Raw genomic sequence first — 12157 nt, 5'->3', positions numbered from 1 at the left:
AAGTGTTGTGTGTCTTACCTTCTGAAGTAAGTTATAGTTCTTTGTGAGAAGTTACATGTGACTCCTTTTTAATGTCTCCAACTCATAGCATTTAATATTACTAGGCTAATGGGGTTAACTGGTATCTAATTGATAATGTTGTGAAGATCAAATTAGAAAATGCATGTAATATAGAACTTAAAAGAGCTTCTGGCACATGATTAAGTGTTCAGAAAATTCTAGCTGTTGTTTTGTAACCATTTACATCTCCATGCCCTCTGATGCATGCATACGTATACAACTCCTCTCACAAACTCATTTATTCACTTGATAAGCATTAGCTGAACACCCATTACGTACTAGACACTCTCCTGGGAATATAGGACCCATGATCCCTTTCCTAATGGATTTCACAGTCTAGTAAGAAAGATTGCAGAGAAACAATGATTGCAGTATAGTGTTGTCGGGGCTGAGAAACTGATACCTGAAAATATGGCATGATGAACTGAAGGTCATCTGAAGGTCTCTTTGACCTTTCCAAAGCCTTTATCTGCCTAAGATCCAGAACCACCAAGAAGTATTATTTTTTCTTCCCCTCTCTGTCAGACCAGGAATGTAACCATACCTTATCAGACCTTTTCACTGTCAAAGATAACTAGTTACAAGTTAATCTCTGTTCCAGGATCCATTCATTCTCCCTAGTAGTCCTTTATTGCCCCCTCAACAGAATTACTCTTTTCCCCACTCCCATAACCTGTTTTGCCAGGATGGTATTGTAGGGGCCAAGGAAAACTTCCTTTTGGTCCTCTGAAGTTTCACTGAAAAATCAAGTCACAAGAAGCAGATTAATTGGAGAAAGGCATACAAATTTTATTTAACGTGTGTACATGAGAGCCTTTAGAATGAAGACCCGACCTCTCAGTGGAGTACAGGAGCTTATATGCCATTTTGAGATTACAGAAAGAATGTGGGCTCTGAGCATGGCCGAAGGTAGGTTATGGGAAGAGGGCAGGGAGGAATTCTGTTGAGACACAATAAATGAGAGATACACGTTATCTTGGGAAAGGGTCTGTTCAGGTGTGGTTATATCCTGGGTCTTCTTTTCTGCTATATGATAATGGGGGAGAGAGAGGAAAAAACAACTGTTCTCCTTGGTGGGTCTGGATCTTAGGCAGGTAAGGGTGAAGTGGGAAATCTCACTGACAAGTCTCCACCCTGCTATCTCCCCTAACAGCTATCACTCTCTCGCTTCTGTAAGCTACTTGCAGCAACTCCCGTACCCAGGAACCGAGGTGGCTGACCCTGGCCCCGCTGAAGATAACCACATTGCAACTGTCAACTGCAACCCATTCCCTCCTTAAAAACAGAATGTATGAAAGACTGTTACAGTTTGTTTGGGGCTCAGAATTTGGTGGCGAGTCCCCTCTGAGCCTGCTGGTGTAATAAAACCTGTTTTGCGGTACTTCAGTTTGCCTCTCGGTTTGTTCTTGGTCAATTTTGCTGTAACAAGGGAACTTCAGAGAACAGCTTTACCCTATGCTTAGGGAGAGACAATGGGTGGCGGGTGTTATGGGGAAGGTCGGGGGACCTTGAGGCTGATTCAGCTCAGCATGTCAATACACCATATTTAGGGATATTTCTGAGCCCCAACAGTATATAAGCTTGCAAACCCCATTGGGAGGTGGGCAATCACTCTGTGATTCTTCCTGTGTGTGTACATGTTAAATAAATTCGTATGCCTTGTCTCCAATTAATCTGCTTTTTGTGACTTGATTTTCCAGCGAAGTTTCAGAGGGCTAAGGGCAAGTTTCCCTCACCCTGCCAGTGTGGTAGGTGCTATGACAGAGTCCAGCACAAGCGGCTATGTGAACATACAGGAGGGCCACGGTGTGGGGGCTGAGAGATGGGTTTCTAACAAGAGACATCCCTTGAGCTGAGTCATGAAGATTTGGTAGAAGTTAGACAAATGAGCAAACCAGAAGAAAGGGTGTTGCAGGTAGAGGGCAGCATGTTCAATGGCATGGAAATGGAATCATTGTTCAAGAAATGTAGGTAATGTTTTATACAAGGAGAGGTGGGAGAGTGGTGCTCCCATAGAGCTGCACTGACAGGACAGGTCTTGGCTAAACCATAAAGGCAAGGTACAAGGGAAAGAATGTGGACTATAATTGATGGGGAGCCATTGAAATGATTAAGCAGAGGCATGACACAATTAGATTTGTGTTTGAGGGAAATCCTGATGGTCCCAGTCCAGATAATTAATTGGAAGGGGATGAAACTGAAAGAAAAGCCCAAAGATAAATGAGAACCTAACCTAAGGTAGTGATATAGAGGAGGATGTGAATTGGGAACTGTTTTGGATAGAAAATCAACAAAGCTTCAGAAATCATTTGGATGTAATGTGGAGAAGAGGGCAGAATGAAGGCATATATTCTTGGGTGGCTGAGTGGCAGTGTCACTTGCTATGAGAAGTATTGTTTGGGGAAGAGGAGATAGAAGAGTGTGGTCCTATCGTGTTGAGTTAGAGGTGTGTGTGGAAGGTGGTTACAAACCTAGTTGTACATCAGAATTACCTGAGGAGCTTGTTATATGCAGATTCTCAGGTCCTATCTCTAGGGATCTAAATTCAGTAGATTGAAGGTGATGCCCAAGAATCTGTATTTTAAAAAAATGTACCATGTGGTTCTGATGTAGCCAGTCCATACCTGTATGGGGGAGATATAACAAACAGAATAGGAAATATAGATTTGGGAGTCTCTGCATACATGTGGTTGGAGCCAAGATCATGAATGAAGTCATATAGACAATGTACAAAGAAAGAAGAGAAAGGGGCCGACGACACAGACTCACATAATTGTTCCAAGAGTAATTTTCTTTCGCATTACCCGAAACAAGGGAAGCGGGCAACTAAAGTGGAATGTAGGATTGTGATACAAGTGTTAACTACTCTTAACATTGGTAGTTTATATCTCTTCCTCTGACTTTCATTCTCATGCTGCCACCTGAGTTATCTTTAAAACACAGATCTGGTGATATTATTTCTTTGCTTCTAAACTTTAGATGATTTCTCATTTCTACAGAATGAAATATCAACTCCTTAGCAAGGTATTCAAGGTCCTAAGTGATCCAGGCTCAATTTGCATTTTCAGATCAGCTGCTCTCACCCTTAACTGCATGTGTCAGACACTATGGGCTTGGCCTTCCCTGGGCATAGCATATAACCTTTGCCTTCTTCCTAAAATGTCCTGCCTCAACTCTACTTCCTTGCCTGGCTAATTCATACTCAGCTGTATAGAGTTCACTCATACATGATCACTCAAATTTCAGTAGCATTTCCACACATGCCACTGTTTATTCTGGTAAACAGCATGAAATGTTGAACTGCAATGAGGAAAGATATTCTTCTTATAAACTAAAACTTTACCAAGTTTTAAAGGAAGCCCATTTCAATCTTTATGGCCAATTTTAATTAATCCCTTTCCTGTGTTTTCAAAGAGATACTACTTACATTTCTAGGATAGCATTGATCCTTCTTGTCATTGTTCTACAATTAGTTGTTAAAGAGTGTCTCTATTCAATTTTTAATCCCTAGATAACAGATAACTATTCTCTTCATATTTGAAGATTCTATAGCCTAAATAGTTAATGTATGACAGTGATTCATTAGGTGTTTGTTAGGCTGAACTAAAAATTCTCAAATGTAACAAAAACCACAAGCCATAAACACACAAATTTCATGTGCCTCAGTTTACTCTAGTAATTGGATTTTGCTGAATTTCAGTAAGGGATGCAGAAAGATCTCATCCTCTAATCCAAACTAATTTTTAATCATTCATTGATTCAGTTTAAACTTTGGTTCAATACCTATTCAGGCAAACAGTCATCTTCGGAGGTTAGTTTCATTATGGTAAGAAGGAAAGCAATGAGATCCACTTAAAATGAATGGCAGATATTCTGCAGGCAAGTGTTAAAAAAAGAAAGAGAGAGAGAGAAACTTACCCACTGAGGTTCTGAGAAGGTACCAAGTCCGATAATAGGAATGCTGTTTCCATCACTTAGAGGTATTCGGTGATTTGCAGCACTGAGATGCATCTTGGAGAGAGAATCTGAGGTTTCAACTGTCTAGGAATGATTCTGAACACAGCAGGGAGTCTTCTTGAAAAGGTGTCCTAAAGCCTATTTAATCAAAGAAAGGAGGGCCAGAGGGAGGGGCGGAGGGAAGGAAAAGAGATTAACAGATCTATTTCTCAACCGGTTTTTTTCCAGGTTGTCCTGGAAATCCTAAGCCAGGTTGTCCTTTGAACTTCATCAGAGGCATGTAAATAACGTAAGCCCTTGAGGGCTTATGCTTACTTCTCTGCAAAGAAAAGACTGAAAAAACAAAAGGGAACAAATCTGTCTGGCTTCTATCAGTTAGGATGTTTTTATTGGTGCTGGGACTCAAATACCCCCAAATATGGCACTTTTTACCTGCTGAACTGAAAAAGAAGTCTCAGGGTCTCTCTGAACCCCTGCCCCTACAGTCTCTCCCAGAGCATGGGACTCTCTGAAGTTGCCTTATCTGCCCTCAGTCCGGACTTAAAGAAGAAGAAAACAATGACCTCTGGTCCTTTTCCAGAGTTTTCATTAATTGAACCTATCTCAGGAAAGAAGACTAAAGTCTTCTTTTTTAACTTTTTGGTAGAGAAAAGTTAAGAATTACCAGGTGTGGGGGTGTGTGCCTATAGTCCCACCTATGAGGTGGGACAATCATTTGAACTCAGGAGTTCAAAGTCACAGTGAGTTATGATTGCACCACTGCAATCTAGCATGGATGACAGAGTGAGACTCTTGTCTCTAAAATAAAAATATAAGTATTACAACTCCTTTAGAATTTGTCTGGCAGGTTTTCCAGTCCTCACCGAAGACCCTAAAAAATAAATTAATTAATTAATTAAATAAGGAAAGAAAGAAGAGAAAAAAGAAAATTAAAAGCCATTTCTAAATTTGGAGTTGGGTTCAATTTCACCTGGAGATTTTGGAGATTGTTAAGAAAAAGGAAAGAAGTAGGAGCTAGGGACACAAGGAACAAATATTTATTAAGTGTTCCTCAAAAGGAATGTGCTCTGTGTAAAATGAGAGCTATGGACCTGGTGACTTCAAAAGTAAGTAACTTATATCCATTGAGGAAATTAGGGACTGAACTCTGACATTTTTTTTTTCTCTTGCCCAAATTCCTAAGAATTCTGATCAATCATGTATACAAATGATAAGTATTCATTAAGCAGGTTTGTATTAACCCAGTATAATGTAGCTTACTTTCCATTGTCATTCCAGTTTAGTATCACGTGACAGATGGAAGACTCCATATCTTAACTCAAGCCTCCCTTTCTACTGACTCCAGGTCTATAGACAAAACTTGACTCTTTCAACCAATTGCCAACTAAAGAATCCTGAAAACCTACCTATGACTTATAAGCACCCCTGCAAGATGTCCCTCTTTTTTCAGGCCAAACCAATGTATACCTTCTGTATATTGATTTATGATTTTACCTGTAATTCTTGTCTCCGTGAATGTATTAAAGCAAAGTGTAACCTGGCCACCTCAGGCGCATTTTCTCCCTGGGCCGCGGTTGCATATACTTGGCTGAGAATAAACCTCTTTAAATATTTTGCAGAGTTTGGAATTTTTTTTTTTTTTTCCTGTTAACACTTTAACCATGCTGGTTAAAGTGTCTTGAAGTTTGTCTGTAATTGACTTGGCCTCTTTTCAAGACAGTTATTTTTGCATATGCACACATGAACATACAGCAGACACAATAATTTAAACTGGGCTGGGGCAGCGTGGAGCAAAGGCAGTAGTGATTTTTGACATCTTTGGTAAATCCATCCAACAAATTCCTCTCATGCACCTTTGTGTACTAAAATGTTGATTTGCACTGGTTTCTTTCTTTGTTTTTTTTTTCTGAGACAGAGTCTCACTCTGTCTTCTGGGCGAGAGTGCTGTGGCATCAACCTAGCTCACAGCAACCTCAAACTCCTGGGCTAAAGTGAGCCTTCTGCCTCAGCCTCCTGAGTAGCTGGGACTACAGGCACGCACCACAACACCCTCTAATTTTTCTATTTTTAGTAGAGATGGGGTCTCACTCTTGCTCAGGCTGTTCTCAAACTCCTGACCTCAAGCAATCCTCCTGCCTCGGCCTTCCAGAGTGCTAGGATTACAGGCATGAGCCACTACGCCCAGCCCCACACGTGTTTCTTTATTTTCATTATTATTGACTTTTTGCTCTTCAGCTCTATGAAATTTAACACATGTATAGATTTCTGTACCCACCATCACAACTTGGCTACTAAAAAGTTCTATAATGCAGAGAACTCTATCCAATCTCTTTATAGTCACACCCTCCACCCACCCTTACCCCTTAAAAAATCACATTTTTGTATCATTATAGTTTTAAGATTATCATATAAATTGAATCATGTAATATGTAATTGGCTTCTTTTACTCAGTATAATGCCTTTGAGATTCATCCAGATTGTTGCCTGTATCGATAGTTTATTCTTTTTTTTTTAATGCTGAGTAGTATTCCAGCACACACCCCCCCCCACACACACAGTTTGTTTCTTTATTCCCCATTGAAGGATATTTAGTTTGCTTCCAGTTTTTGGTGGTTATAAATAGGACTGCAGTAGAGGGTTTTTTATGAATGTCGAATTTTCATTTCTCTGTAGTAAAAACCCAGAAGGTAGATTATCAGGTTGTGTGATAAGTATATGTTTAACTTTGTAAGAAACTGACAAACCATTGCTCAGAATGACTACATTACGGGTCCCCACTGACAATGCATGTGAGTCGAAGTTGTCTGCATCTTTAACAGCATTTAGTATTCTGGGTATTTTTAATTTTGGGCATACTAATAGATTTGTTGTGGTATCTCATTGCTATTTAAATTTGCATTTCCCGTGTGGCTAATGATGACACACATGTTTCTTGTATCTGTTTGCCATCTGTATATCCTATTGGTGAAATGCCTGTTCAAATCTTTTGCCCATTTAAAAAAATTGAATTGTTTGTCTTCTTGGTGTTTAGTTTTGAGATGTTCTTGACTGGATATATGTTTGCAAATATTTTTTTTTTCTCAATCTGTAGCTTGTCTTTTCATTCTCTTAACTGTGTTTTTCATAGAGCAAAAAATTTTAATCTTGATAATGTTCAACTTATCAGATTTTTTTGTATTGTGCTTTGAGTGTTGTGTCAAAGAACTTTTTGTCTAACTTGAGTCACAAAAATTTCATTCTATTTTTTCCAAATGTTTTATACTTTCATGTTTTCCATGTAGATCTATGATCCATTCTGAGTACATTTTTGTATAATTTAGCAGATTTAGGTGTTTTGTTTTGCATAAGAATGTCCTATTGTTCCAATTATATCTGTTGAAAAAAACCTGTATTTCCTCCACTGAATTTCTTTTGCACCATTGTTAAAAATCAAAGACCATATCTGAGTGGGTCTATTTTTGGACTTTGTATTCTGTTTCATTCATAGTCTCTCCCTTCACTGATACCACACAGTCTTGGTTATTGTAGCTTTATTATAAGTGTTAAAATTATATAGTGTAATTCCTCAAACTTTATTTTTCTTTTCCAAAAGTGTTTTAACTAGTCTTATTCCTTTACTTTCTATATAAGTTTTAGAATGAGCTTATTTTTAACTTGTCTTTAAAAACCCTGCTAGATTCTTTATGTATTTTAAATTTTTTTCCAAGATGTCTTAGTAAGCTTGTGCTGCTATAACAAAATATCATAGACTTGGTGGCTTTAACAATAGCCATTTATTTCTCATATTTATGGAAACTGGGAAGTCCAAGATCAAGGTGCTAGACCATTCAGTTTCTGGTGAGTGCTCTCTTCCTTGCTTGTGGATGGCTGTCTTCCTTCTGGGTCCTCATATGGATGTGAGGGCAGCAGGGGCAGGGGGAGGGGGAGGAGGGAAAGGGGAAGCTCTCCTGTTTCTTCTTTTAAGGACACTAAGCCCATTATGAGGATCTAACCCTCATGACCTCATCTAAACCTAATCACCTCCCAAAGGTCTCATCTCCAAATACCATTACATTGAGGGGTTAGGACTTCAACACATAAAATTTGGGGGGAACACAGTTTAGTCTACAGCACTGGGGTTACCCTGGGGATTACAATTAGCCTCTTTGTCACAATTAAGTTTGAATTAATACCAACCTAGTTTCCATGGTGTTCAAAAACTCAGATCCTTTAAAACTCCATCACTCTCACCCCTTTATGTTAATATTGTTACAAATTACATCTTTATATGTTGTGAGTACATTAATATAAATTTATAATTATTGTTTTATTCATTTATCTTTTAAATCATATAGGAAAAAAAGGAGGAGTTACAAACCAAATATGCAACACTACTGGTTTTTATATTTATCTACGTAGCTACCATTACCATTCTTTATTTCTTCATATGGCTTCAAATACCCTTTCATTTCAGCCTGCAGAATGCCCTTTAGCATAACTTCTCCTTTATTTTTAACTGATAGTTTTGCCAGACATAGAATTCTTGGTGGAAATTTTTTTTCTTTCAGCACTTTAAATATATTGCCTTACTTCTTTCTGACTTGTACGGTTTCTGAAGAAAAATTGTCTATTTTAATCTTATAGAGTATCTCTTGCGTGTGATGTCACTTTTCTCTTGCTGCTTTCTGGATTGTCTCTTTATTTTCAGATTTGGACAATTTGACCGTAATGTATCTGAGGGAAGAATACAAGTTCCCCATTGCTGGTATTTAATGTTTAACAGAACTTGTGCAGATTTCTTCAGAGACATAGATCAAAATACAAGGTAGCCAAAAGAAATGTGCAAGGTACCCAAAGCACAGACGGTATTCTTTTTTTTTTTTTTTTTTTTTTTTTTTTTTTGAGACAGAGTCTCACTCTGTTGCCCAGGCTAGAGTGAGTGCCGTGGCATCAGCCTAGCTCACAGCAACCTCAAACTCCTGAGCTCAAGCGATCCTCCTGTCTCAGCCTCCCGAGTAGCTGGGACTACAGGCATGCGCCACCATGCCCGGCTAATTTTTTCTATATATATTTTTAGCTGTCCATATAATTTCTTTCTATTTTTAGTAGAGGTGGGGTCTCGCTCTTGCTCAGGCTGGTCTCGAACTCCTGAGCTCAAACGATCTGCCCACCTCGGCCTCCCAGAGTGCTAGGATTACAGGCGTGAGCCACCGCGCCCGGCCCAGACGGTATTCTTAAGTAGCTCCTTTTGCATAGATGGTTGTCTTACCTGTAAATGTGATGATGTGGCCAGAGCTCTGTGTCACTTGCCAGAAAGAAATCTAAGGCTTCACAAACAGGCAGACAGTGTGGATTTTACTCTCTGGAGAACTCCTGTTGCAGCCCAGGAGTGACAGCTCTGTGTAAGTAACCTCTAATGAATTAATCTAATCAATCAAGTTGGATTTATCTGGGTGATTCTAATAGTCTCTCGGCACTCTCTCAGTTTGGGGGCAGTTCTTCTATACCATCCCAGGATTTTCCCAGTGTCGTGCTGTGGATTTCTCTGAGCTTATCCTTCTTAGAGTTCATTGAGCATCTTAGATGTGTAGATCCATGATTTTTCATCTAATTTAGAAAGTTTTTAACTGTTATTTCTTCAATTTGGAAAGTTGTTTTTTTTTTTTTTTTTGAGTCAGAGTCTCGCTCTGTTGCCCAGGCTAGAGTGCCATGGCGTCAGCCTAACTCACAGCAACCTCAAACTCCTGGGCTCAAGCAATCCTCCTGCCTCAGCCTCCCGAGTAGCTGGGACAGGCATGTGCCACCATGCCCAGCTAATTTTTCTATATATATTTTTTTAGCTGTCCATATAATTTCTTTCTATTTTTAGTAGAGGTGGGGTCTCACTCTTGCTCAGGCTGGTCTAGAACTCCTGAGCTCAAACAATACGCCCTCCTCAGGCTTCCCGAGTGCTAGGATTACAGGCGTGAGCCACCTTGCCCAGCCAATTTGGAAAGTTTTTAAACATTATTTCTTCAATTTTTTTTGTTTCTTTCTCTGCTTTTTTTCTGATAATCCTATTATATGTATGTTTATATACTTGATGGTGTCCCACAGGTCTCTTAGGCTGAGACATTTTTCTATACCAGTGAGTTTTTAATTTTAATTACTATGTTTTTCATTTATAAAATTTCCATTTGTTTCTTTTCAATGTGTTTTATTTTTTGTTGAGTCTTAGTAGTTTTGCACTAGCTTCAAGAATTGTTTTGGGGTTTTCTTGTTTGTTTGTTTGAGACAGGGTCTTGCTCTGTCACCCAGACTGGAGTGCAGGGGCACAAACATAGCTCACTGCAGACTTGAACTCCAAAGCTCAAGTGATTCTCCCACCTCAGCCTCCTCCCAAGTACTGGGATTACAGGCGTGAGCCAGCAAACCAGGCCAAGAGTGTTCTTGACTGTTTGCTGAGGCAGTTTTGTAATAGCCGCTGTAAAGTCTTCATCAATTAAGTACATATAACATCTATGGCATCTTGGCATTGATGACTCTTGGTTGTTTTATCCTACACAAACAAAATTTTCTTGTTCATATACAATGTAAATTTAGATTATATTGAGGACTTTTGAATATTTGGTTGTAAGATTCTAGGTTCTGTTCAAATACTACAGAATGTTGATATTTTTGTGTTATTTATTTATTTATTTATTTTAAGGGACAAGGTCTCATTATGTTGCTCAGGCTGGTCTCAAACTCTCGGGCTCAAGTGATTCTCCTGACTGCTGAGTAGCTAGGGCTATAAGTATGAGCCACCATGCCAAGCAGATATTTTTGTTTTAGAAGACAGTCCACCTGGTTGGGTGTAAGCCATGTGGTCTCATAGCCTCCTGTGCATTGTGGTTCCACTATCTGTTCAGTTCTCCAAGTTTGCAGTAATCTCCAGATCTATTCTATATGTATACCACCTAATGGCCAGTCTGAGACCTAGGCAATGGTATATTTGTTAGTTCATTTCTCAGAGTCTTTGATATACTGAATAGGATCAGATCCAAGCATAGATAGCTCAGGGGTGATCCCAGAGTAGTTCATCAACAACTGTATAGGGTTGCTTTTTAAAATTCCTCCCTTATAGTATTCTCCATTCTTTTTAGTTTCTTAATAATCTCATTTTGGTCCTCCATCTAGAAAGCTTAAACTTTGGTTACTCTGCTCTATTATGTACTTTGACAAGTGCATCTGTATCCAGGGCCACATGTCGAGGGGAGAGAAAGAGAGAATAAAAGCAACAGAAGTTGGGTTCACCTTCTTGGGATCACAGTTTCATTAAAAGGAGAGGACACTTTCCTTTCTGAAGTTTTGGCTCTTGCTGGCCCCTGTTGCCTAAGCATGCTGCAATCCCTACCATGAAATTACTTGGGGTCTAGGACATAGGAGAACAGAGGGAAAGAAAGAGGGAAAAAATGTTTTCTTATTTACACTTTCTGAGTATTGCAAGTTTTCCCTCTTCAAGCCAGAACTAGAGGTCTTCTCCTGGAAAGCCAGCCACTTTCTGGTTGGCTGGGGGATACTGAGGAAACCAAGTGGTACCTGAGTTCTGGTCATCTTTCTCAATCTACCTGCTACTGTTTACTTTTCAGAGTCCTGAAATAACAGAGTCCTACACATTAACCCAGGTTTTAGAGCAGTATTCAGTGGGAGAGTCAGGGTGCAGTATGTTGACTCCATCTTACCTGGAACTGAAACCCTTGCATGTTTCTTAAGTTAATTTTTAATGTATTACACATCCTGACTAAATTGATGAGAATTTAGATATTGGATTGCTTTTCTTGTCAGAAATGATTTAAGTTACTCTTTATATATTGATACATTCAAAATTGACCTAAAATAACTCCTATTTTCATTCAGTAAAAGAATTGCTTGTGAATTATACTCCTTTTGGCTATAAATCCATGAAAATTATAATGATGACAATAATGATATTTTTAAAGTATTTACAATGCACTTTACATGACTTCTCTCATTTAATTTTTACAATGATATTATATGGTGAATATACTGGATTATTTAGTGTTCCTTAAAAGCTCAGATATATCAGAAACCTCAAAATGTGATCTTATTTAGAAATAGGATTTTTGCAGATGTAATTAGACATGTTATGATAAGTTAATACTGAATTTGGGTATGCCCA

General features: G+C 38.8%; 1 protein-coding gene and 1 non-coding gene across 3 annotated transcripts in view; one reads left to right on the top strand and one right to left on the bottom strand.

The window, feature by feature from the left end:
- AKR1D1 (aldo-keto reductase family 1 member D1) overlaps positions 1–4164 on the bottom strand; it is a 41955-nt gene extending 37791 nt beyond the window's left edge. The window contains exon 1 of one of the 2 annotated variants that reach the window (XM_069462060.1): positions 3979–4164. In XM_069462060.1, the coding sequence (XP_069318161.1) occupies positions 3979–4071 (93 nt within the window). In that variant the 5' untranslated portion in view covers positions 4072–4164. The remainder of the gene's footprint in view (positions 1–3978) is intronic. The other variant, XM_069462059.1, reaches the window with a different exon arrangement.
- Positions 4165–4830: 666 nt separating this feature from the next.
- Positions 4831–4891, top strand: LOC138377716 (U7 small nuclear RNA). The gene has a single exon (XR_011231872.1). It is a non-coding gene; the product is annotated as a U7 small nuclear RNA (small nuclear RNA).
- The last annotated feature ends 7266 nt before the right edge of the window (positions 4892–12157 follow it).

The sequence above is a fragment of the Eulemur rufifrons genome, chromosome 29 (genome assembly GCF_041146395.1).
Source record: "Eulemur rufifrons isolate Redbay chromosome 29, OSU_ERuf_1, whole genome shotgun sequence".
Classification (NCBI taxonomy): domain Eukaryota; kingdom Metazoa; phylum Chordata; class Mammalia; order Primates; family Lemuridae; genus Eulemur; species Eulemur rufifrons.
The sequence above is the reverse complement of the archived record's forward strand: the minus strand, read 5'-3'. Positions and strand labels throughout refer to the sequence as shown.